At 44.8% G+C, this 26,090-nt stretch overlaps 1 protein-coding gene across 19 annotated transcripts in view; it reads left to right on the top strand.

Annotated features, from left to right (window-relative positions):
• The window catches only part of LOC124948539 (protein outspread), a 64,073-nt gene that overhangs the window by 4,512 nt on the left and 33,471 nt on the right, over positions 1 to 26,090 (top strand). For 17 of the 19 annotated variants that reach the window (XR_007100776.1, XR_007100774.1, XR_007100768.1 and 14 more), the window contains one exon: positions 16,594 to 16,674. The exons of the other annotated variants lie outside the window; for them this stretch is intronic. Coding sequence is in view for 8 of the 17 variants with exons in the window: in XM_047492290.1 (XP_047348246.1) it covers positions 16,594 to 16,674 (81 nt within the window). In the remaining 9 variants the exon portion in view is untranslated. The remainder of the gene's footprint in view (positions 1 to 16,593; positions 16,675 to 26,090) is intronic. 19 annotated transcript variants of the gene reach the window in all.

The raw sequence follows: 26,090 nt of genomic DNA, 5'->3' as shown, positions 1-26,090 counted from the left end.
TCTCTCTCTCTCTCTCTCTCTCGCGGCCGCATATTTACTTTGCTTACGACTCCGAAGCGTATGCCATAAGCGAGATACTGTTATGTTCGGCGCGCTGTATGTACGACGACGTATCGCTTCGTTGATCTTAATATTTCTTTCTCGCTTTTCTGACCCATTCAGCTCTTGCTACAAAGTTTCGATGAAATTACGCCTTACGAAAAACGCACATATTTATATAGATAAGTAGATACGTATGTATATACGTTGTACAAACATGACGTCGTCGACAGTGTTTGCTTTGCTTTGCCGCGACGCGCTGACATTGCTGGTATCTATCTATGGTGACTTTTCGTTGGATCAACGAAAGAATCGTTATTGTTTTTCTTTTTTTCTATTTCATTGAGAATTGGCGAAAGCAGTGAAACTGGTAATATATCGCACGATGGGAGAAGACGCGAAGCGAGTTTTGCGCGCTTCTTAAACGTGCCGTTACAAAAAGGTAAAAAATCTTTAAGAGCGGGCATCCAGTTGTAACGGTATACGCGGTATATGGAGGCGAAAGAAAAGAGTAAATCGGTTCGATCGTTAAGCGGGTAAAGGCTAAATGAAACGTCCTGTACGCGAGAGTTACTAGTGAATGGAAGTCGTCGGGTCTAACGCGCGCACCGTCGGTGGCCCGCTTTACGGTGTATCCCGGATAGATCGCCCTCGAGCGATTTTAATCGAGCCTGCGAAGGCGAAGAAGAAGAAAGGCGAGCTAGATAGATAGATGGATGGATGGATCGATCGATCGATCGATCGATAGATAGATAGATAGATAGATAGATAGATAGATAGATAGATAGATAGATAGATAGATGAACAGATAGACTGCGAAAGGAGAGAGGGAGGGAAGGATACTTCTTTTTTCCTTCGAATCCGAAACCTTTTTCCTTAGCTCGCGCCTTAATACCTGCCCTCCTCGCTTCGGTTTTCTCTCGTGGAAGTCGGAGAGAGCATGCGCACGCACGCTTCTTACCTTTATAAGGACTTCATTGAAAACGTCGTCGTCGACGGAAAACGACGAGCACGCTCGAGAGAACCTATCACCGGCCATCATCGCCACTACTACCATCAGGCGCGCGAGCGCGCTTTACAACTTCTCCTTACCGACCGACGAAAATACTTTTATGAGTTGGCCATCGCGCGTGCGTCGAATGGATTATTTCTTTCTACACGTAGGAACGTCGTTCCATTAGAGAGGGAGAGAAAGGAGACAAGTGTCTTGAAAGGATTTTTTACTATCTCAGAAATTGCTTCTTCCTTGGATTTTCTGCTCTCATAAATAAATATGACGCGCGCTACGTTATTTCGATTTTAAATCCGAAGAGATGGATGGATGGATCGAAAGAAGAGTCGTTTTTCCTCGTAGGATTCTCGTAGGGACTTCCAGGAAGGTTCTATGGGTCTCTAACATGAATGAACGATCTCTATCGTCCGGGCTTTACCTTAACGGAGTTACTCTTAACGAGAAAATCTGGTTCCGAGACGGTTTCCGCGTAGTCGTCTCTTCGAGGGAAGACGACCGTGGCGCGAGTAACTCGACCGATCTTTCCCCTTGAGCAGCTCTCTAAGCTCCCTTCCCTCCTCCTCCTCCTCCTCCTCCTCCTCCTCCTCCTCTTTCTCCTTTTGACTTTATCCGGTGAGACAGCGCGTTATCTGCGATCTCGACGAAGGATCGGCGTAAAACTTGGGAGTGCTCGTAAAATGAGCGAGATTTTCAGCTCGTATACTTTTTAGCTCGTTCTCTAGGATAAGGAGAAGTCTCTCGTATTTTCTTATCTTCTATGCGCTTCTTATCTTCCTCTAAAAAGAAAAACCAAACACAGAAAAAAAAAGAGAAAGAAAAGAGAGAGAGAGAGAGAGAGAGAGAGAGAGAGAAAATAAAACGCAATTGGCAAAGATCGATGAGTTATTTCGTTGTTCTCGCTCTTTATCGTCGTCACCGCGCGATCATTTATCCACTCTCTCGGTCGTTCGTCCTCTCGTTGACCACCGGCAATTAGCTTCACGGTCACGACAAGGACATCCACTTCGTGATAGGCTAAACGTAGGTCGGCCAAGTTATGAGATATTGCTCACCGAACGGACGGCCCGGGGTGACTCGAACCGGACGGATAATAACGGCACTGGATTTACTCTCGATCAAAATTTCTCTTTTCCATTTCCGTTCTTAATTGATATCGGTAGATAGTATATCTCATGGTTTTGGAATTTGATCATTTTAAGAGCGTCTCTTAGTCACGGCGCCAATTTTCTATACTGAGGCTGATGGACGAATTCAGTCGAATAGTCGTACATTAATGCTTGGCACGATTGAATAACTCATCGGGTAGAAATCTCGGTGCTACTATAAGCGTGCCTGGAATGCCGATTTATAGGTCGATGAAGTTCGATCGAAGCGCAGAGGATGATTATCTGTAATCGAGCGGGCATAACGTAGTGCCAGATCTTGTTTCTCCGATGTGCATCGGCCAGCCGTTTGCTAGTCTCTCTCTCTCTCTCTCTCTCTCTCTGTCTCTCTCTCTCTCTCTCGCTCGCTCGCTCGCTCGCTCGCTCGCTCCCCGTTCCTCTATCATTTTCCCCTCGTCGTGTTTTAAATATATGTACGGTGTGAATCACCGAGGAGGAAAGCCACCATGCTATGTAGTTACTTTATTATGTCAGGAATTACTCGAAGGCGCGATGGGTTCACGTAGCATTAAGAATAAACTCTTGAAGACTGGCGAGAGAGAGTGCGTGAGAGAGAGAGAGAGAGAGAGAGAGAGAGAGAGAGAGAGAGAGAGAGAAGAGGAGCAAGCTCGAGCGAAGAGAGAACTCGTCTTGGAATAATCCGCTGCTTCTTACGGAGCTCTCTGATCATTCGATTTAATTGTTGATTTATTCCAAACGAGAATTCATAAAGCGCGTGGGAAAGCGATCGGACCGGTTTCATCGATCTATTTTCCTTTCCTTTTTCGTAAGCGCGATATCAGGGTTAGGCTTTCGAATTTGAAGGATTTCGTATCTTGATGGCTGGACGAATAGGTCGATTACCTTAGATGGCGAGAAGGCCCAACCCAACTACTCCCAGTGTGCACTCTCGTTTCCCTCACGGAGATCTTATCCTGACCTTGTAGTTGGCGTATAAATGATTTATAAATAATGTATGGAGTGCATTTATTTGTACACGGGCGTACACCACGCGGAGGAGTGATGTACGATAAAAAAAGAAGCTTTGCGAGAGAGAGAGAGAGAGATATGTCGTTGATATTTGTCTCGGTTCCTCTTCGATTCATTCACTCGATCTCTCCCTCCTTTTACCTCTTCGATCTCTCACTTGACTCGTCCGTTAGTACACCGTCGCCTATCTCTCTAAAACTAACGACGACGACGTAGCGTAATGCACCAAAGAAAGGAAAGACTTAATTTTTGTTCGAGACGTCGGCCAATTTGACCGAAATCGTACGTATGAGCGTACAAGAGGGAGAAAAACGATCCCTATTTCACATCTTTTCATCGCGTTTCCGGTAGCATTAGGATAGACCAACCAACCTTCCTCACTTTTCTCGAATATCTCATCGAATTCTCGCGTTCGAGCGGTAGAACGAAGAGAGCGAGCGCGCATAGTCACGTGGAAGCGAAGAACTTTCCACCTGTCCCCGATCTTATCTATATACTCTCGGTGAACTCGCCGTGTAAAACCATACACGTGCGATCTCCGTGCTGTATTGCACGTGCATCGCCGTGAATGGTGCTACACGCTCGTTACATTTGTCTTCGTTGATTTCTGGAATTTCGCGTGTTACAACGTAACCGAGGAAAAGGAAAGAAAAAAGGAAAAAGTCTTCTTTATTTTCGAATTTTGCAAAGAGAAATCGTTCCTTCCTTTATCGGAGTATCCTCATCGAAGGAGGAATCATCGAGGGCCGATCGAAATGAAATTTCTTTTCTCGGAATCCCGTTCGCACGTAAAGCTTGCTTTCCACCTGTTCCGGATCTTATCTTTCTCGTCATCACTCGACCGGTGAAACCTGCGAGCAAAGCCGGTGACGGCGGCACCAGTAGCCCTTCTCCTTTCATCGTCATCCGGTACGCGACATTCCTCTCGATAGCGATGAATTCGCGATCGTCGAATGGAGGACGACAACCCACTCGTATCTAAAAAATATACGCTTGTACCTGCTTACATGTACGACGTTTGCGCGAGCTTGTCCGCGCCGTTATGGAAGATTAATTAATATCGCGGTATCGTTCGCGGCGAGCAATGACAAATTGGAGAAAGTGAGAGCAACTCACTTTCCGGTGGTCGTGACTCTTGCGGGTAAGACACTCCATCGTGATAAAAGTCGTGGCGCAGGGTTGAAGCGTAATAATATTATTATTATTATTATTCTTATTATTATTATTATTATTATCTCAGATTATTTTTTATCCCCCTGCAACCACTCGAAACAAATATTTGAAGAATTTCATGTAATTTACGTTGGAATTAATTGGACCGCGTATAACACGCGATAATAATCTACTAGATTTCATAACGATTTTCTGTTTCTTGTCTCGTAACGTTTCATTTTTTTTTGTTCCTACTTAAGAAAAGCATAAAGTTTCTACTCGTTTCGCGCGTTGCTCTCTAGTCACGTAAGATTAATAAATTTGAATTCTTCTGTATTTCTTTCGACAGAAAATGCGTTAAATGTTTGTCTGCGTTACGTGACCGAGGACGATGATTTGGCGTACACGCGTACATACGTGCATTGCGTAATGCAGATACGTGTCTTCTAATCCTCTCTCTCGCTCTTTCGCATTTTGTTGTACCTAGGATCGGTCGCTAGCTCGCACGGTTTACGCAATGGGAAACGCGTAGGAAGATGCAGATGTAATATGCAGATTGGATAAAAGTGGATCACGTGTTTGAAACCGTAGGAAACAGGCAGTTCGTGTGTACTCCGTTACATATTATCCGTATCGGAAATAATAACGTTATAATCGTGATTGGAAATGACGAGAAACCTACGGCTTTACTTTTTTTTTTTTTTTTTTTTTTTTTTTTTTTTTTTTCCTTTTTTAAATACTTTCGAGTCGATGAGTTTTCTTCTTACTCGCTTCGTCGAATTCGGTAAACGCAAAAGGTTTTATGAATGCTACTCATCGAGGGTTCTCGAGTGATTCGTTGTTTGCATCGAAATTACATAATCTCGCGGCTCAATGGGCAAGAGACTGACGAAGCATCGAAAACATTTTTCCACGGTGCAGCCGCGACGCTTCGTCGAGCGAAACGTTTTCATCGGCATACCTACGACGGACTGGTCCTATCGATTACCGATCCGATCTTATATCGATGCCCATATAATATTACTGGCCAGCCTATATTCCAGGTGGAAATGGGAGTGGGGAGGCGGGAACGAGCGGATATCGCGTCTCATAAAGAATCCGTCGTATAAAAGTCGATCCTAGGTGTCGGTCTCGCTCTCTTTCTCTCCTTTCTCGCGGAAGGTGTATGCGATTAGTTTGCAAATCGAATCGTGCTCGCATCGCAAATAATAATCGATGACTCTCCCATGTACGATGATTCAAGGAAAGTCCCTCGAACCGATCGAATATCTTCGCCGTGACACATTTCATAGGGGATCTTTCGAATCGATCTATCGTCGAAATTCCGAAAGGATTACTTTCATCCCAGAAAAAGGGATGACCGTCATTCGGTTAGGTACGAACGACGAGCGTTAATACGAATAAAAGTAAAGGAAAGGAGATAAAAGGGAATGGAAGAGAGAGAGAGAGAGAGAGAGAGAGAGAGGAGGATGTAGTATCTCGCATAATCTACGTCGGTGGATCGCCATGGTGGTGATGGGTGATCGATCGTTACATAGCGTGCATGGAAACGATCTCGCTTCCCCCGATTTGCGATCCTCCCTTTCTCTTCTCCTCCTTCCTTTTGCCAGTCATGAATCCCAGTGTCAGGGCCGTAAGGAGAGCTACGCGGCAACGGGATCTCTTCGCGCGCGCTCGGTGGAACGCGGAAATCGAAACTTTCCTTCCCTTCCAAGACTCTCTCTCTCCCTCTTTCTCGTTATCGGTATACTGAAAAAAATATCGACGAGAGATACAAACGAGATATCGTAGCGACTTTTCTACGTACGAAGAAGATAAATAATCCGATAGACGGGGACGCATCGAGCGACTTTGTCGCGCCACTAGATCTTCGCGTTTTGCCTTTTTCTAATAATTAACGTCATTTGTTCGTTTTCACCAATCGGAACTATTCGTGAAATCGAAGTCAGAGTTTCGATGAAATCGACTTTAACTCGTCGACGGAAGCCTTAATAGAGAGTTATAAACTTGGTTTTCGTTATTGCGATGTTATCGATAGATACGGGACTGGTTTATAGAACGGTCGAAGGAAGATGGAAGGAGAGCAGAGTCGAGAAGATCGTAGTCGGTCGGTCTCCGCGTGATTATAATCTCCTCGTCACTATGGCGGCATGCAATCTGAGACTAGAAGCATGTCATTCGGTTGTTCGCAGCTGCCAAGGCCTATGGTTATCCCTTCGTTGCCCATCTTTTTTCTTTTCCTTCTTCCTTCTTCCTTCTCCTTTCCTTTTTCTTTGTCCTTTTGGAATCCGCGGATTTTTTATCGCGAACGAACCACAGCCCAGCCTAAGAGAGAGAGAGAATAACGCGAATACTCACGTAGATCGCGCTGATCGATAGAATCTCGAACGCGCTCGGTAGCGCAGATCACTGTAATATCGAATCTCGAGAGCTCCTTCGAGCTCTCCGAACGATCGAAGAATCATACAGGAAGAGAATCTCGAGACACCTTTCAACATTTTCTTCGATCGATCAAGCTTTTCCATGTAAATCGTTGCAGCTGACGCTTCGGCGAAACGAAGCAGACGTTTATACTAATATTAGAAGCTGATAAGATAGGTAGGGAGATAGAGAGAGAGAGAGAGAGAGAGAGAGAGAGAGAGAGAGAGAGAGAGAGAGCTTCCTTGTACGCACTTGTTCAACTTATAATTCTCTTAGGATTAGCTCTAATCGAATGAACGAAAACGAACAACATACTCCCATTAATTAGTCATCGAGGAAGCAATTCTCGCTAATTCGATATACCTACGGAACAAGTTCTTCGCATTAAAGAAAATGATAAAAAAAAGAATAAAATAAAATAAAATAAGGAAAAAAGAAAAAATAAAGATAAATAAAAAGAAAAAAGGGTCGTTAACGAGGCGGCCTCGTTGGAAGAGTAGAATAAATCCCGCTTTGGCGAGGCTTTAACTTAGCTGCTCGAAGTACAGAGCAAAGTCACGAAGGCGCAAGTGCGCCGCAGCTGCGGCACTCTTCGCGAAGAGAAGAGAGGAGAGGGAAAGGAGAAGAGGCGGCGACGTACGAAGCGGTGCAACGTCTAAGCCGATGGCTAAGCCTGCTATTCCTGTACGTTCTATACTAGACGGCACACAGGGCAATGACACTCTCGTCCCTGTCCCGGTTGGCTTCGCGCTTGCAGGTGCGCCTTTGCATCTCGCGCACGGCCACTCTTCTACGGCCGCCGCGACGCTAATTTCATCGATTCCCCCGAATGCTGTTCTCTCCTCCCTTCCTTTTTGCACCAAATCAGATCTCGACGACGCGTAAGCACCGTTCTCCTTTTATTTACCCTCCTATTATTTAAGATAAATACTCATCCTTTCTTCTCTATCCCTTTTGCAACCTATCTTTCGTATCTCCTCGAGTTTTCCTTTACATCTTATTGCTCGTTCTAATTCCATTTTAGTCCTGACTTTCGGCGAATCCTCGAGAGAATTTCTTTTTCTCCGTTTCCGTCTTCGAATCTAAGAATACACGGTCGGTCTCGAGAATCATCGGGAAAAACCAAGACCACGTCGAACTCTCCCTTTGCGCTCGTGACCTCTCTCTCTTCTATGTCTCTTCGAATTTATACTTGCTCGTAGTTTCGTCATTTCGATCGCACGCCGATTCTTTTCCGTTCCAACTCCTCCTCTTTCATTCGTTCTTCTTTTTTCTTCCTTTCTCTCTCTCTCTCTCTCTCTCTCTCTCTCTCTCTCTCTCTCTCTCTCTCTCTCTCTCTCTCTCTCGTCTAAATCCTCGATCGTGCGTCGGCCAGTAGCCGTGCTACTTTCGTTAATTTTCTCTCCAACGCGTTGTACGTTATTACTTCTTATTGTTAGCCGGAACGTTGGCCGCTCATTGTGGTGGCGCACGTAAGAGCGGCGCGCCGGTGCGCACCTATAAGTGCATTATAACGGAATTATTAAGTTAATTGCGGTTACGCGCGCGCGCGCGGCGGACTAATTGTAAGGCTAACGTTCTGCGAGCTTAGATATATCTGTATGCAGCGCGCGTATCGCATTAAAATAACCGTAAAATACGAACGTTCCTCTCGCGAGCTAATCTTTTTTTTCTTTCTTTCTTCCCCGCCCCCCCCCGCCCTCCCTCCCTCCCTCCCTCTCCGACCCCTCCCTACCTTACGTGGAAGAGAAGAAGCCGCACATCGTGGAACGCTCTTCGAATCTTTTGCTTTTTATTGTCCGAAGATTTACCGATAAAACCATAATGGTCGCCGTGCTTCTTGGTTCGCGAGTCGGGCGAAAAGTCTGGCAATTTTATGAGCCAAGAAAGAAACGAGCGAGAAGTTGATTACAGAGTTGCAAAGATTGCAGGATATGCAGGTCGACGACGCTTGTATCGAGGTATCTTTCTTTGACGTGCGTCATCGTCGCGATGCTACATGTGCGTGACCGTCGATACTCTTTGTCATTTCGAACGCATCGCACGTTACGATCTCTTTTTATTTTTTCCAGCTCGCTCGCGTGCATTCGTCCCGTATACGATCTTCGTTAAACGTTCGTGAAAGATAATTCGACGAAACAGAAATATGCTTTTTCATACGACGACGATTCGAAGATCATCATCCCCCGATACGCCGTATCCGCTCGTAATAATTTACAACGCTTTGCACTATTATTTTGGAGATTTGCTTTGAAGAAGAAAAGGTTCGTTGCTTAAATCTTCTCATTTCGTTGGTTGCTCCTCGGAGAAGTTGATAATTCATCTAAATGTCTCGCGACTCTTTCTTGATACCAGTCGTCGTGGAATTGCTGAAAAAGTTGCTCAATGATAATGCAGTTCTCGCGCCTCTCTCTCTCTCTCTCTCTCTCTCTCTCTCTCTCTCTCGCTTTCGTTCGTACTCTGTACTTTGGTAAATAGCGATTTTGCGATTGCTGGGCGTTGTCTTCTTTTAACAATTTTGCACCGGACGCGAGTCGGTCACCGCAGACCGGTTTTTTACCCTACTTTCTCTGCCTTCTGATATTTTATTCTTCGATAACCCGACGCTCGCGAACAACGCACGTACCGTCCAAGATTTTTGCAAAATCCGCGTCACGATGATGAATGAAAATCGGTCACGTACCATGCCGGCTCTCGATAGTTGGTATTTTTTCGCTAAATAATCTAGTCGAGCGGTCTAAAAGAGTAAAGATTCGATCGCGCAAAGGGGCGTTGTATCGGAGAGAGTCAAAGGTTAAACGGAGGAGGAGTGGGGGTGGGTGGGTGGGTGGGGGGGGGAGGGGGTTTAGTGAGAAACTTTCGAGGGCGTTCGCGCTGCGGTCGCCGAGATAAAAGCGAGCATCGTTATAGATGCTTTCGAGAATAGCGAGTCGGTGGGGTCGACTTAAGCGTGCCACTATGCCAATAACAGTACTCCTCGTAAGAGGATCGGCCTCCGAGGTCATGACCCGCGTCTCACGTACGTGGTACCACTTAGCAGCCCTCTAAACCGACTTCAAATCATTCTCCTCGAAAGCACCTGCGCGTAATAAGATCGTCGTTCTTTTTGTCTCATTCTTCAAACCTTTCTCCCAATTTCAAATGTCCGATAACGTCGGAGATACTCCTCGACGTTCTTCACGATGTAATTGCACGACGAAACTCCTTCGCGTACTCGATAGGATCGCAAAGAACAGAATTAAACGTTGCCATCGGGTGGCTCGTAAAGCTTAGCGCGTTACGTTATAAATATCAAGGTAAGCGAGCGAGCTGCAGGGATGTGAGAGAGCGTCGTCGGTATTTTCTACGTCGTCGACACCTCTCGGATCGTAGATCACAGAGAGAGAGAGAGAGATACAACGACATCGATAAGATTTAACTCGACGACGTTATCGTATCGCCGTGGCCGTCGAGAGATATATATAAAAGCTAAGAGCGATCGTTTGATTTCGAAATTTTTCGGGGTAATTGTCGTACGATCTTATCGATTTCCGCGATGCTAAATTTCCTCCTACTCGGCATCTCTTTGAAATGTGTCAATTATCTCGGTTGGCGCGCTTTCTCGAGTCCAAGACTCGAGGTTTCTCACAAGTAATGGCGCTTGTGCTCTCGGAACTTTTTCTTTCTCTCGACTGGAGGAACGGTAGTAGTAACAGCAACGGCGCAAGAGCCACACACAAGAGAGTGTTTCCATCTCTCTCTCTCTCTCTCTCTCTCTCTCTCTCTCTCTCTCTCTCTCTCTCTCTCTCTCTCTCTCTCTCTGCTCTACGCCATCTTGAACAGTTGGTTGCATTTAGTGACGAAACTAGGATACTGGTATTAGACAGGAATCCGTGCACGCGTTGCTCCGGGGCTCGTGTCATTCGAGTGAAAGGACCCTCTGCTCTACCCTTTGTCGAGGTTGCGAAGGACGAAACTTTGCGCGCTCGATCACGGCCTATCGATATCGTCGTTCTCCTCGAGAGAATAATTTCAAGAAACTCGTCGGAGCACCGCGGCCTCTACCACTTTAATCTGCGCACACACACACGCACTTACGCCTCCAGATAATTCGATTCGACCCGATCAATTGACCTCTCGCGATCCTACGTTCGCTCTCTTGCTCGGTCGAGCGTCGATATTAAATCATCGGTCGAATTAAACATTTAATGGCTTTATCTCCGCCGTTCGTTGGACTTTTTCCCCGACGATGACTTTGTCTCTCTCTCTCTCTCTCTCTCTCTCTCTCTCTCTCGATCAAAGCCCTTAAACGTGTCTCTACGTTTGAACGGAGAACGCTTCAAAATGTAGAAAACATAATGCGACGTTTGCCCGATTAGAATTGCAGTCTCGTTTACACAGGCCATCGTAAACGAAGGCTTTCCTTTTGAAACCGTTTTCGAACGGTCGCCTCTATTAATTGTTATTTGAAGCGACGCTCTTGGTTTCTCTACTATCTACGTCTCTCCTCGCATGGAATTCTAAACCGGAAGTGAAGTACGCCTATGAATGCCAATCAACGATCGATTAATATTCCACGTTGACGTTCCAAAGGAATTCGAATATGTCGCGTTACATTCTTAAATAGTCCGACTGGTCTAACGAATTTAGTCGACTATTGTAGATAAAAATGTGTGTTTGTTTGCGTTTACCTATTCACCTAACGGTGCATCTCGAAACGCGCCTTGCCATATGCAAGTCGCTTTGTTGTTTTCATTCCTTCCTTATCTATTTCTCTATCTCTCGTATCGATAGATCGGAGGCCGATGGCCGATGAGATAACGAGCGGCCAACGTACTATGAAATATCCCATCAATTTTTTCCCCATAATTTAGATTTTTCGTATGACACCGCAAATCTTTCCGTTGCGTCGCGCAAAGATAATTATAAGATTCGATGGGTTGTGCGTGTAATTAATTAATATTACGCGTGAACTCGAACGCTTCGCTCGACTCGGATCGTACGTTTGCGAGCGGCCTTTATAACTGTATTTGCAAATTGACGGAAAAGCGTGTGCGCGGTAGAAAATAACGGTCTTCGATCTCTAAGAACCTTGCAAAAGAGATGAAAAACGATAGAAACGTTGGCGTATCGGTTCCGTAACGGTTTCGGTTGTAGTTAATATCGTCGGTAAACGCATACCGTCGTCGGTTTGAAAAAAAAAAAAAAAAGAAAAAAAGAAAAAAAGAAAAAAAAAAAGAAAAAAAAACAAGGAAAGGAAAAAAGAAAAGAATGTACGAACAAATAAACGAGTAGAGTGGATCGGTCGAACGTACTTCCGCGTAATTTCGCGCAAATAAGTCATTTTCGATGTTTTCGCAATGAGAATCGACGAAGGGAAGCGAAGGATCGTCGATTTTTTACGAGAGAACGTCGAAATATCTCGACGAGGCGCGTAATCGTTACGAAGCATTTTCATTTACGGTCGAGTCACGATTCAAATTAAAGCGCGCGCGCACTTTCGAATGCGATCCTATGGAGAAGCGCCGGAGAGCGGTTCGAGTTCGCGATTCGTCGACCGAGGAAACCCCGTACCTCGAATACGAATCGGAATTTCTATTCACGGTCGACCGTGAAATCGAAAACTTAGGCTTTGTCGGTAGTCGAAGAAAGTCGTGTACGAAGATGCCACTCAATGGCGATTGTTTTCACCGTGCTCTTTCTTGTCATAGCGAGATCATTGTTATTCGCAATTCGTTTAACAAAAGTAAAAAGAGAAATCTCTTCTCTCGTAAACTTTCGATTTTCGAGCTTCAACGCTACGTCGTTTACTTTCCCAGAAAGAGGCCATTTTGCGAATTGATAATGATATTGGCATTTGGAAGCCATTGGCGAGACAGAGTCGAAACGTAGCTCTGGTTTTTTTTTCGCTCGAATATTATACGTGTACGCGCAAGTACTTATCTGTTATTGCCTTGGGGCAAGCACGAAGCGCGCAGCAGGCCAGTCATTGCCGACAAGTGCGCATCACGACGTCGTTTTACCTATATATATATATATATGTATATGTGTATATATATATATAATATATATATATATATATATGTATGTATGTATAGATATGCAGACACATATATACACCAACGTAGTCTATACGCGTAATGTATTTACGACTGTATTTACATACGTAAGTACTTACGTACCTACGTACACACATAGAGACATCCCGATCCTGATCGTATTCGATTACGTCACTTGCTTTTTGTCCGACTCTCGAGATCGTTAATAATATAATAATCCCGCGTGCTGTGCGTCCTTGCGAAGGCGGATTAAGGTAGAGAGCCGAAAATATACGGTCGAGATCATCCCGAGGCTTCGGTTCTTCTCGAGCGGTGAAAATGATAACACGCAACGTACACGCGTATATAACACGGCTTTACTACGGGTTTACGATTCGTGGAAGAATTCTTACAACACGGATATTTTGCGGATGAGGCAAATAAAATAAGAAAATACGCTGATTCAGAGGCGCGTGCGACAGAGAGAGAGAGAGGAAACGTTTGACCTTAAAAAGGAAAATGAAAACGTATCGAACGCTTGATCGTAATATTTTCCACGAATTCAACGCGCAAATGATAAAAAGATAAAAACAAAACGGCTGTTTACGTTGGAATGTTTTTTTTTTTTAGAAATTTTTGAAGGATAACGCGATTAAAAAAGATTGTATACAGAGACGTTTACAAACTCACAATTATTGTTAGAGAACGTAAAGAGTAGTAAAGGGGAGAAACGTCGAAGAGCGCGAGGTGCGATAACGAGCATCGATTTCCAAGGGAATTTAAACGTTCGAGAGATAGAGAGGATAGTTTTGTAATCCATAGGTGCTGCTCGCGCAGCATGCGAGGCGTTTCGTTCCCATCTCATTTTTATTCTCGATAAGCGCACGATTCTCACCTCGCAGAGTCCGCAGCAGAGGCTTGTTAGCGATTTGCGTGGCAAGAAAAATGGCCGACAAAAGTCTTCGGCCGATTACGTTGAAACGTTCCAAGTGGTCTCTCTTCGTTTCTCTTAAGCGACAGCAAAACAACTTGTTCGATCCCACGTCTACGACCTCCAACGATCTCTTCTCTTGAGTAATTCTTTTGGAATACCTATAGTCGCGGCCCCTTATGTTTGTACGCGCTTGTGTGTACAGCTGCATCGCTATTGCGAAACGCTCGAGAGGTAATAATCGGCGTAACGTAACGGAGGAGGAAGAGAGGACATATGCGAGGGCTCGGCAAGAAGGGAGCGGAGTAGTTAGCTTCTGACATAACTGCGACTCGCAAGCGATAATTTATGTGCATCGACCGGAGCGCTTTGCGAGAGCGCCTTGCGACTAAGAAAAATTTATCAATAAATCCTCTTATCTAATGTCTCTTCTCCTATTATATTCCGTCGGACGTCTCTCTTTCGTTCTACCAGCTTCTTCTATTATAATAATATTCGTTTTACGAGCAGGAGATCGCGAAACCGTTGTTATTGGGTCAAGGCGATGCCGTGGACGCGTAACGAGGCTTATTAAAGCGTCCCACTTATCTTCCCCCGCCCCTTCTCTCTCTCTCTCTCTCTCTCTCTCTCTCTCTCTCTCTCTTGGGATCGAGAATAGGATCGCGAGAAAAATGCAATTATAGTATTTAATGAATCGTACGACGAGATCGCTATGATTATATTATTAAATCGAAATACACGTGCACATACAATCGTAATAAGCGGTAGGCAAAGTGTGTCGTGACTCGAAAAGAGAGGCGAAACGCGTCTATGTTTTCTATCGAAGCGTTAATCCACTCGTTGGCCGATTTCACGGCATGATAACGTTGTTAACTCCAGGTGAGAGACAGGTTTCCAGTGACGAGTTTGAGTACGGATACCGGATGTGGGGTATATGCAGATGCGTGGGATTTTTCCTGCGTTGTCCGCGACTATTATGTACATTTGTTATATTTCGCTTGGAATCGAGTAAACTCGTCTTTATAAACTCCTCTTTATAATTGCCTCGTCCGTCAATGGGTCATCATTTTGCTAACGAAATATCCTCACGTATTCTCGGCTTAATTTATAATTAATGCCCGTCCGTCGGATTATTTCACAACGAGAATACGAGAGACGTTCTTTCATCTTGTATGGACAAGTCGGACAGCTGGCATTCTTTGAGAATAGTTTATACCATGCTCGGAGTACGTAATAACGATTTAAAGTCTATGCGCGTGGAGAAGGAATTAACGCGTTTAACGGTATTTGCCCATTGGACGGGCATCGCCCACGTCGACGTGTTCTGATTGGCTAACGAGTTGATTCGTCGACAAGGTAGACCTTTAATTGCCTTAATAAACGCCAACTCGCTCCTCGTTTTCCTTCGTTGTGCCTCTCTTGCGTGTTCACGCGCACGTACAAACCGGGAAAGATGTATATATAGAGAGGGAGAGAGAGAGAGCGTGCGTGCGTGCGTGCGTGCGTGCGTGCGTGCGTGCGTGCGTGCGTGCTTGCGTGCGTATACACCTACGAAATAATGAGAGAACGCCTTATCGGCCTTATTAGAAATTATAAATGTCACTCTGGCCGATCTGGGTCGCAGATCGAAGCTTAAGGATCAGCAAGGACTAACTTCGAATCGTGCCAAGGATGAACACGAGGAAATGGAGCCAGAATACTCGTCGATATGTCAAGTTTTTGCCTTCTAACGTTTTAAACTCGGCAACGAATGAATTTCTGACAGGACGTTTCGAACGACGCGTCCCACGTATTTACGCGCGGTCGCTTTAACCAGCGGAAGTTAATTGTTAGTGCCGAGGAATGACAGGAAATCATCGGAAACCGGATGGAAAGCGGTTAAACAGAGCGTACCCTCGCTGGCCGATGCTACAAACTGTATCGATCGGTGATTTCGAATGATAACGTTTTCCGTAATATCGCAAGAATGCGATGCGGATTTATATATCGATAGCGACTTTCCAATGTCACTTTTTCCTTTTTAGTTTTCTACTTTCTTCTCTCATTCTCTCTCCTCTCCTTTTCTTTTCTTTTCTTTTCTTTTCTTTTCTTTTCTTTCTATTTTTCTCGATCGGGCACGATTAACGCGGCAAGCGAACCGTGAAAGACGCTTTTCGAGATTCACGATGAAACTGCACGAGAGCTATCCCGCCTCTCTCTCTCTCTTGCGAATCGGAGCACGCTCCATCTGCTTCGTCGTCGTCGTCGTCGTCGTCGTTGTTGTCGAACGAGTAATTTTGCGAACTCGTTGACAAGAGTTTTGCGAGCGTACTTTCCTTTTATATGGGTCGTCTCGATTAGGACGAACGTTTTCCCTCGGCCGTGCGTGAAGCATCGAATGTAGAGAAACTCGCAGCAGCTTGCCATTATTTTTTTTTTCTTTTTCTTTCCTTTTCTTTTCTTTTCCATAGATTTATTTCCAAGAGTTTAAACTGAAACTCGACTCGTCTCAGTTTCCATCCTACAATTTTGTTCTTTAGAAACGATATACATAAGCAGAAACTCGTTTGGAAGGAGCGTTCTTACGAGAGTTAAGTTTTGCACGTGGGTTGTGCGTAAGTGGATCCATCAAGACGAGACACGACGAGGCCAGATCGAACAATGTTCGCGCGAACGAAACGATCGCTGCCCTACGTGTAATTTCAGTGCTTTACTCTGTCATGTTCGACACGAAGAAAAACTTGAGACGACGACGGTTGTGGCCTCTTCTCTTTCGTAACGAGCGAAAGTTAAAAGCGCGCGATCCAGCACCTGGATCCATGGCGAATCGTTTTCTTCCTTTCGTCGAGAAACATTTTCGAGAATCGTTTAATCAAACTTTATTCATTCCCTTTATTCATTTTGTTCCAGGCTACAAGAAAGATTTCAAAATGTGGATACCTCTTCGTCGCACCCGGCTGGGACTTTTCGAATCCTCTCAACCGTACAAAGGTTCGTTATTTTATTCATCGCTTGAAAATGTTCATTCTTTTGTAATTATCTTTTAAAAGTACCTCTACCTCTACTACCTATCTATCGGTCGCTTCCGATCGTTAGATTCCATCGATGCCTCGGGAATTATCATTAGTCCGTGATCGACAAATCGTGTTGTAAAATCGATCTCGAGTTTCGCAATTTTCTCATTATCGTGAAAGTGAGGATAACCGTGTCTGCCGCATATTTCCTTTTTCTTTTTCATTTTTTTCTTCTTTTTTCCTTTTCTTTTCTTCTCCTCTCCTCGCCTCGTCTCTTTCATTTTATCGTTACAATGGTAGGACCGCGACGTTTTACGTAACACGCGAAACGAATGATTACCCACGTTTCTTCTTTCTTTTCGATTCGATTATTTGTTATTCAATCAAAGAAAGAGGGGAGGAGAGGAGAGGGGGGGGGGAGAGAGAGCCTAACGGATAAGAAAATTTCAAATCTCAAACATTCCGTCGCGTGAGCACGGCGGAGAAAGTGAATAATTAGGAGTCGCCTTAAGGCCTTAAAGGCATTTGAGAAGCCTCGAACGACGAACGACGCGTAATGGCCGTTAATGCTTGGTATCGACTCCTTAATCAAGCGGATCTCGTTAATTCATACTCTTACTAATGTCGCCGTGCCAGCTAAATTTTCTCCTATCGCGAAAAATCAATGGGCGAGAGAGATAGGTTTTTGTATTTTATTTGAAAAAGCGAATGTATGATTTTGTATTTATTTACATGCATAAATTTTCCATGTTGGTACTCCTCTTCTGTCGTTGGTAGTTTCCAATGGAAGAAAGTTCTATTTTTGCTTGGCGAAGCTTAACGAGCGTGTTTCGAGCGTAATGACGGCGGCTCGTCGTCGCCTCGCGAACGCGCGCTCTCTTGCCTTACACGCGAGAGCTCGGCTTAAGCCGTCTTTTCTTCTTCTTCTTCTTCCTCCTCCTCCTCCTCCTCCTCCTCCTCCTCGTACGTCTCTTCTTCTTCCTCTTCCTCTTCTGGAAGTTGGTCGCTGCAGCCTTTGCAAAATGCATTTGCTTACGGCTCGCACCGCGACGAGTGCACGGTGCCGTATAAAATGGCGCATTATTCGCGAGTTATGTCCCGCGTACGCACGCCGTCTCTCTTTTCTTTCTCTTCTTTCTCCTTCCTTTGTGCCGCCTCTCTCAAAGCAGCACCAGCAGTAACAACCTTAAGGCGGCGGCCCCCTTGGCGCGCGCCAATACGACGACTTTCTTTTCTCTCTCTCTCTCTCTCTCCCTTTTTCTTCTTACTGCACTCTTATATGCTTATATTCTTTTTCCTTGACATTTTTTATTTCGTACAAAAGTACACGACAGACGGGAGCTTCTTCTCCCAACTTTTATTTCACGAGTTCAAAACGACTCCACGCCCGTTTACTTTTCTTTCTTACAGTTTCAAAGATACGCACGAGTTGCGTCTCGATTCGAGAGTTTAGACCCGAGTTTGTGATATACACACACATGTGTGTGTGTGTGTGAGAGTGTATATACTTTTTATTTTTTTTTTTTTTTTTTTTTTTTTTTTTTTTTTTTTTTTCGCGGAATTGAACGGATCGAACGGGATCGCTTTCACTGCTGAGTCTGCTTTCTTGCGTCTTCCGGAGTACACCGTGCAAAGTTCCCTTAATGGATAAGTTCATGCGCGTCGACCTCAACTTCGTTTCGCTTTCCATTATCGATACACCCGGAGATGGGTAATAGGAATTGTTTTTTCATTATCCATAGTTATGCGAAATATTATTCGAAAATATTGTTCGGTCAATGATCTCTGGAAAGTAAAAATCATCTTGTACATTTCCCGAGCTCATTAATGAGATTTTATTCATTTTGTTGGCTTCCACGCTTCACGTTCATCCGACAATAATCGGGTTACCGAATTGCCCTGCGGGTAGATCGATACGTTTTATACGAGCTTGGACGAGTGCAAGCAATGAACGATATCTTTTTAAATATGTAACTATACGATACATCGTACCTAGCATTCAGAGAGAGTGAGAGAGAGAGAGAGAGAGAGAGGGAGGGAGAGGGAGGAAAAAAACATGAGCAGCTCTACTCCGTGTCCGTTTTGTCTTATTTCTTGTGAAACTCGTAACGGTCAACCCGGTTTACATCTCGCAAATTGTTTTCATGTTAATCGTAGTTTACGACGATTGGATTTAAACTCGGTTTTTAATCGATATATCTTGCGTAAAAATCTTTTTTAGATCTATGCCTTAATTCGCAAAACTTTTTAAACAATGGTTCGTTTCGTCGATCACAAAGTACCGTTTTGTCTACCATCGATACACGAGAGATAGAAGAAGAGATGGAAAAAAGAGACATAAAGCGTTCTCGATTGCCAGTTGACACCTGTGTCGAAAATAAAAATGGACCACAAGTAGGCGGCCTGAAATATCTCTCTCTCTCCCTCCCTCTCGCTTTGCCTCTCTTATTCTCGCCCACAGCACTTTACGCTTGAGTCACCGCGAAATCCGTGTGAACGAATTGTCGTGAGAACGAGAAAAAAGAATGTTTCAGAGTCGTAAGGAAAGCGCTACCACATGGTGCCCACTTGGAATAAAAGGAGCTCTGCAAAGTGGCGCTAAAGAGAGAGAGAGAGAGAGAGAGAGAGAGAGGGAGTCGTTAGACGCATATTAAGGTCAACGTCCGCGGCAGGACGCAAACACGAGACCTCGATTTTAAAATTCACTTTCGTCATCGTTACGGCCCTCCGTTCGTCGTATCAGGTGCATTTCCATAGCAATACGAAAAAGTGAAACGCTTCGTTGGCGACAATTTTATTAGATCAATTTTGAAGAGAAATTTGTTGTTGCATCTTTTCACGATCGCAAGGACGAAATAGTTTTCGTAATTTGGACTTTCTCGGGCGTTTCCTTCTCCTCCGATATTTAAAGATGATCTTTCTCTTTCTCTCTCCGTGTACCACTTCTCCGCGGCTCCTCGCTTCGCGGATCTACCGATCCGTATAAAATCGTTTCGAAACGATCGACCGAGGCTACCTGACGCTTTCTTCTTTCTCTCTTTCTTCTTTAAGGTGTCGGCTCGTTTTGAGCAAGCCTTGTGAAAAAATCGAAACGTCAAACGAGCTGTCCATTCTTCTCCCTCTCCTTCGATCCCATTGGCCAAGAATTGGCAGGTGTTTCGAGCGTGCGTATAAAAAGCAGGGCGTTAGACGCATGCAAGATGATAATTTATCGATTCGCTGGCACAGCACCTTTGTAATACATTTTAATAAATATGCGACGCTGAAAAAGTCGGTCGAGGTCGCGTTCTCGAAGATCCGAAAAAGTTCGATCGATCGACTCAACCTACGTACGATTGATATTAATTTAGATTAAATAACGGTAAACACCGTTCAGCAAGGGAGACACTTTTCGTAGTCGAGTCGATCGTTAAAACGACATTCGAAGAATCGTATTCTCCCGTTTAATGGGAATATTTTTAAAAAAGGCCGCTCAGTGTAAACTGACTTTTCGAGTTGGTTCAATTAAATTCTTTTACGATCGAACTCGATCGATACAATGACTTAGCTTTGATTCGTACCTCTAACGGATCGAGTCTTTGCTTCCCTTATTTTCTACCATGTCCAACGAAATTGAGAAATGCTCGTACGTTAATGTTTGCTTTAGAAAGGTAAGAAAGAGTTCTGGAAAGGTCTCTCTCTCTCTCTCTCTCTCTCTCTCTCTCCCCGTCCATCTCTCTATGGATGGTTTCTCCGATCGGGCGCAAAGTTAAGAATATCGTTGAGGAAGAAACCGCGTTCGGAGTAACTCGCAATGACGATATCGGTGAAAGCGAATCTTCATTAATGCTTCACGAGAACATTAAAGGCCACGCCGTTTGGTTCGTCGACTTCCGTGTGGAATCGTAGCTGCGTATCTTAGTAGGTATCTCTTATCCCCCCCTATACTTACGTATGTAGCTATTATTATTTACCTATCGTCTTTATCTCGAATGAAATTTTTTAATGATTCCGACGAAAGATTTGCATTCGAGAGAGCAAAGAAACGTAGAAACAATCGTCGAGAAAGATGGCACGAATGTTTGAAAACGCGTATTCACGGGGCCGTGATACACGCGAACACTCGTCTTATATGCATAACTGTACCTGTCCGCGGCGAAGCGCGATTACCGGTGCCGATGTAACGAGGTAGGTAGGTACTATTAGCGATTCTTCCGTTAGGATAAATACGTGTCAGGCGCCATCGGATCTCGTCCTAACGACTAATGACAGATTAACGCAAACGCTAAGACACCAGGTGGGATAATGTCATTCTGGAATTTCATGGAAAATTGCGAACTAAATGTTTAACTTTGAAACTCGAGGTGAGAAAAAGGTTAATCCTTGCGTATACTATATTAAAAGCAATACGACGGTGGACGTCGCACGTGCGAAGCCGAGCGAGTGAGTCACCGGCAGAGAAGAAGAAGAAGAAGAAGAAGAAGAAGAAGAAGAAGGAGGAGGAGGAGGTGGAAGAGAAGGACACTCTCGGAGGACGATTTCAAGGGGGTTTCTTGGCTCTTACGCAGGTGGTTCTGCGGTAGCACGAAAGGTTCTTTCTCTCTTTCTCTCTCTTTCCCTCTTTCCTCTCGTCCTTCCTCGGACGCGCGTGTGCGCGAGCGCAACTCTCGGTGGTGGTGGTGGCGGCGGCGGCGGCGGCGGCAGCGGCGGCGGTGATGGTGTAGTAGTGGTGTTACGGTAGGTTATGCCTTGCATTCCTCGCGAGGTCGACGAACCGAGACGAGCGAGCGCGCAAGAGCGACTGCCTTGCATGTTCGGCGGCCACGTTGCCTTCGCTTCTGGCCACTGTCCGCTCTCTCCCTCTTTCCTCCCTTTTCTCTTCCCAGTCCAACCTCTTTTCCCTTTCCTTCTCTCTTACGAATAATAAAATCCACGTTTTTGAATAATCTAATAATTCACGTCCTTTAAATTCGTTTATGTCGTTGTAATTTTAACGCATGGCTCCCTTTTATCCTCCTATTTTATACAATATTATTTATTTAATAGCTAATGCAATCCTCGATGATGAAGGAAGTCGTCATAGATAGGGTCTTTCTCGTAAGTTTCTTTCTCCGTTCTCTTTCGCTTCTATCGTATTATTCCGGTGGAAAGAAAAAGATCGCGTCTCGCTCTCCCTTCGTCTCCTTGCTCTCCTTTCGTCCTTTACAGGGCGTTCCACCTCGGGGACACTTCCGTCTTTCTTGCTGAACGAAGGAGGAGAAGGAAGTACGATCGAACGATCCTGACGACTTCTTGCATGTTACCACGCCAGCTATTCTCCACGACTCCACGAGGCGCAAACTCAAACACAAGTTCCTTCTCTTTTTCGTCTTGCTCCACTTCTTCGGATCCATCAAATTTTTTTCCCCACCTTCTCGGATCCCGAGTGCTCTTATTAATCAAATATGTTTCATTCCGATCGTAGTACCACGGAGAAATTATTAAATGATCCTACGAATGGTTGGTGCGTATACGATCTCTCTCGCTGGTTAGAGCCGGTAGCTTTGCCCTCGTAAAGGGCTTTCGATGCTCTTCTTTTTTCTCTCCCCCCCCCCCCCCCACCTTTCCTCTTCCTTTCTCTTTCTTTGTCGTTGATAGTGTCGTCGTTCGCGAGCCGCGCACGTGCCGATGGTAGTAACCTCGAAGACAATGACACGTCGGCGACGAGCTCGCCGGCACATGTAAATGTAACCTTTTGCGAGTGCACGGCTAGAAGACGTTGCGGCTGCTCCGTTCGGTGAAAGGTGCGACGTGTTTCGATTCCGCGATCCGTAAGGCCTCCGCGCTGCCGCTTCTTCTTCGCATTCGCCGCTAGGAAATGTCAGGTAGCCGTTTGCGAAAATCTCGAGGATAAAGCTGCTTCGATCTCTTCCTCTTACACCTCCTTTCTCGTCATTCCTTTCTCGCTTCGCGTTACTTCGTTATTTCGTTGCGAAACGTTCCAACTTTGTTTCTCCGGTGGTTTTTTCTCTTTTTTTTTTTTTTTTTTTTTTTTTTTTTTTTTTTTTTTTTCACAGCTACAGAAAAAATTCTAACCATTAATTAATTAAGTTAATCGGCATGACTCGATTAGCATTCGATGCCGATTGGAAAATCGTTCAATCGCCATTACGTGTAATGGAATTAAAGGGAGAAAAATCTGCGTTGCGTAATACGCGTCGATCTAATATGAATAGGGAGGGAAGTGGGGGCATTTCAATGAGATCTTTCCCTATCAAAGAGGTAGGGGATCGTTTGCGCGCAGTCTCGAGAAAGATCACACGAGAGCGGGATCATAACAAAGTCGCTGTATCCGTCTTACGGCGAGGATCTCGTATTTCTGTGGGACTCTTTCACACACGGATACGGTCTTCGACGTCGAGTGGAGATGTAGCGAGTTGTGTGTGCAGTATTGTTGGATGGGTACACGCGTAGAGTCACGCGAAACGGGCTTTACGATACCGACACCATTCATCGCACTTCTTCGAGCAATCCTGCGGAATGACCTTCGATCTTCTCGCATCCATCACGAGCTAGAATCCTCTTCGCTGCGTAATCCTCTTCTTCTTTTGCCGACTCTCGTAATAGATCGCGAGCCGCTTGCCGATCTTTCGCTTGGGATTTCAGCTTTCCGGTTTTACATTGGATCTTATATTAGAGGAAAAGATACCTTCTTAGGGGATTCCGGGAAGATTAGAGTTGCCGATCGAATGCCACTTAGAACGCATGGATTAGATTCTTTCGAAACTCTCTCGTTCTCGGCACTCATTTAAGATCGTAATTTCCACCTGCCGGTGGACCACGCTCGATTTGCATTCGCGTGAGCAAAGACCTGCCAAGTATCGCGATCCGGTCAATTAATCGCCTCCCGAGAACACGAGAGAGCTCTCTTCGAAGGAGCGTTATTTTTCGTAGCAACGCGTTCGAACGATATTATGCGTCGCCTTATTACGACAACGATCTCTTCCTTCTATTTATTTTTCTTTTTTTTTTCTCGTTTTTCTTATTCGTTCTGCTCCCCTTCTTTCTTGTCCTTTCTCTTCTTAGCTAGGGGAATGTACGTACGTTCATCTAGCGATCGCTAGTCATTAATGTTTTCACGTCGAAAGGTCATCTCGTTAGGCGACATCGCGCTTCGTGATACTAAGCGTTGCAATAATTCATTGCGTAAGCGCGACTTTAAAGGCGGCACCTCGCGCTTTTACGTCCGGGATCATCGAGAGCGTCCTTTAACCTCGGACTAACTTCTCGTGCTTCGTAATTTTAATGTATCCTTTAGCGGCCACGATCGAACGAGTTCCTTCGATTCACGTTCTTCGCCGATCAAGATCGATCATCGGAGGTTAAATATTTCGCTATTTTGCTCGACGAAGATCCATCTCAGTAGAACTCGTCGATCGCGTAACGATTTTCTATGTTCGCATCTCTCTCTCTCTCTCTCTCTCTCTCAATGCAATCTCGTCTTTAATTGCTATTCCTTAGACTTTGCGATTTTTGCGCGATCGTGGTCATGGTTGGCAAAGGCAAATAAAAGAGAGAGAGAGAGAGAGAGAGAGATCATAGAAGAAACGATCTACATGGAGAGTAATACGAGTTAGCACGAGGAAGCTGTCGACAAGAAGCAAGTCGTAACGGAAGCAAGATAAATGCGTGCTCGCACGCATAGCCGCGTCGATACATCGGCCACTTTAAATATACACGCTCGCGAAATAACGATACCTCTCGAGAATTGCCTTCTATTATCGTAAAATACTCTTCGACGGCTAATGAAAATTGTCCGTATAATAAAAAAGACGAAGGAACTATAGATAGATCCCTTTATTCCCTCTATTCTCTTCGTTTCTCTTCCGTTTTCATTGTCCTCGTGGCGGCGGGAGGAACGATGCAACGATGTCACCGAACAAAGAGACGTCGCATTGTCCCAAGGATTTATCGGACATCCTTGCGGACATAATTCGTTTGTCACAACGAATTATGATACGCGAAGGACGATACCATTCGATTAAGTTATTCGCGCCAACAGGGAGGGGGCACAGGAGAACGGCTTACTCGAGAAAGTCAGCCGTCAATTATCACCTTTCTAGCTCTTGTCCGAACACGAACCCGTTTTAGTTTTTCTCCTTTCGATGTTGCCTACGCGGTTTTCTATTTCTCCTCTTCTGACTGACGAATCGAAGGAGACGAATCGACCGTGCCTTTTTTTCTTATCGCCCGGTGAAAACGCATTGGAAAACGGCGAAAGAGGAGGATTTTCCGGTCTTCTTCTTTTATAATCCTGTCTCGAAAAAGCTGACGGATCTACTTTCGACGTCGCGATTTCACTTAATCGTCCCGTGTCTTGTCGCCACGGAGATTCGTCTTACTTTTCATTTGTTCTCTCTTTCGGGCCCTCGCTTCTTTCCATCCGACGAGTAATCATCACGCGCCGCGTTCCTCGTAACGATTTCTACAACGAGACTACTACGATGTTTATGGCACGTCACAAATTGACACGCCTTTTTCTTATTTTTATCCCGAACCCGCGATCGAGCCTTTGCTTATGCGCTCGTAAATCTGACGTATCGGGTGCGGATAAATTATTAACCTGGACTAGAAGGGGATAGTCGGGCAACAGCGCGTGGGTGGATAGTCGGCTTGGCGGCGAAATTTCGATTTACATTTTAAGGAGGTATTACGAACTAGCTGCTTCCCGCGAGAGGGGAATAATATTTTATTTATTAACGTTCACTCTCTAAAGGAACTATCTGCCAGGTGAAATTAACAAAGCCGAACTTTCTATGGATTTATCGCTAAATCATTGCCCGTTAAAATTGCAAGAGGAAAATTCTAAATAAGATATGCGCATCGTGGATCGCGTGTTTCGATTAATTTAAAAATAATCTTTTTCGAAGATCGAATTCTGCAAAAGGGTTAGGCAGCCATAATATATATCCGTTCCACGCGATGTCCTTTCTTATGACTTATTAATCGAGAGAAAATCTTTAAGGTCGGATAAAATATCAACGACGCGTAGCGAAGCAGCGGGATTCGTCGAATATACCTATTTTAATGATCTCTCTTCTCCACCACCCTCTCTCTCTCTCTCTCTCTCTCTCTCTCTCTCTCTCTCTCTATCTATCTATCTATCTATCTATCTAACTATCTATCTATCTATCTATCTCGTCGTATTAATTATTGACTGGACGAGCAATTATCTTGCCGAGAGTACGAGGACTAACGGGGCGAAACTTTGAAATTATGCTCTTCGCAAGACGGAGAATTAATTACGCTATTTGACTTCGATCTCTATGAGGACGTATAACGGAGCAATAAAAATTCATCGTACCTTCGATTAAATCGTTTTACTTTGTTTCTTCGTTTCGAAGAAGAAAGAAAAGTGAATCAACGAGCGATACG

Source organism: Vespa velutina, chromosome 4 (genome assembly GCF_912470025.1).
Source record: "Vespa velutina chromosome 4, iVesVel2.1, whole genome shotgun sequence".
Lineage (NCBI taxonomy): Eukaryota > Metazoa > Arthropoda > Insecta > Hymenoptera > Vespidae > Vespa > Vespa velutina.
Note: the sequence above shows the minus strand (reverse complement) of the source record. Positions and strands in the feature narration are given on the sequence as shown.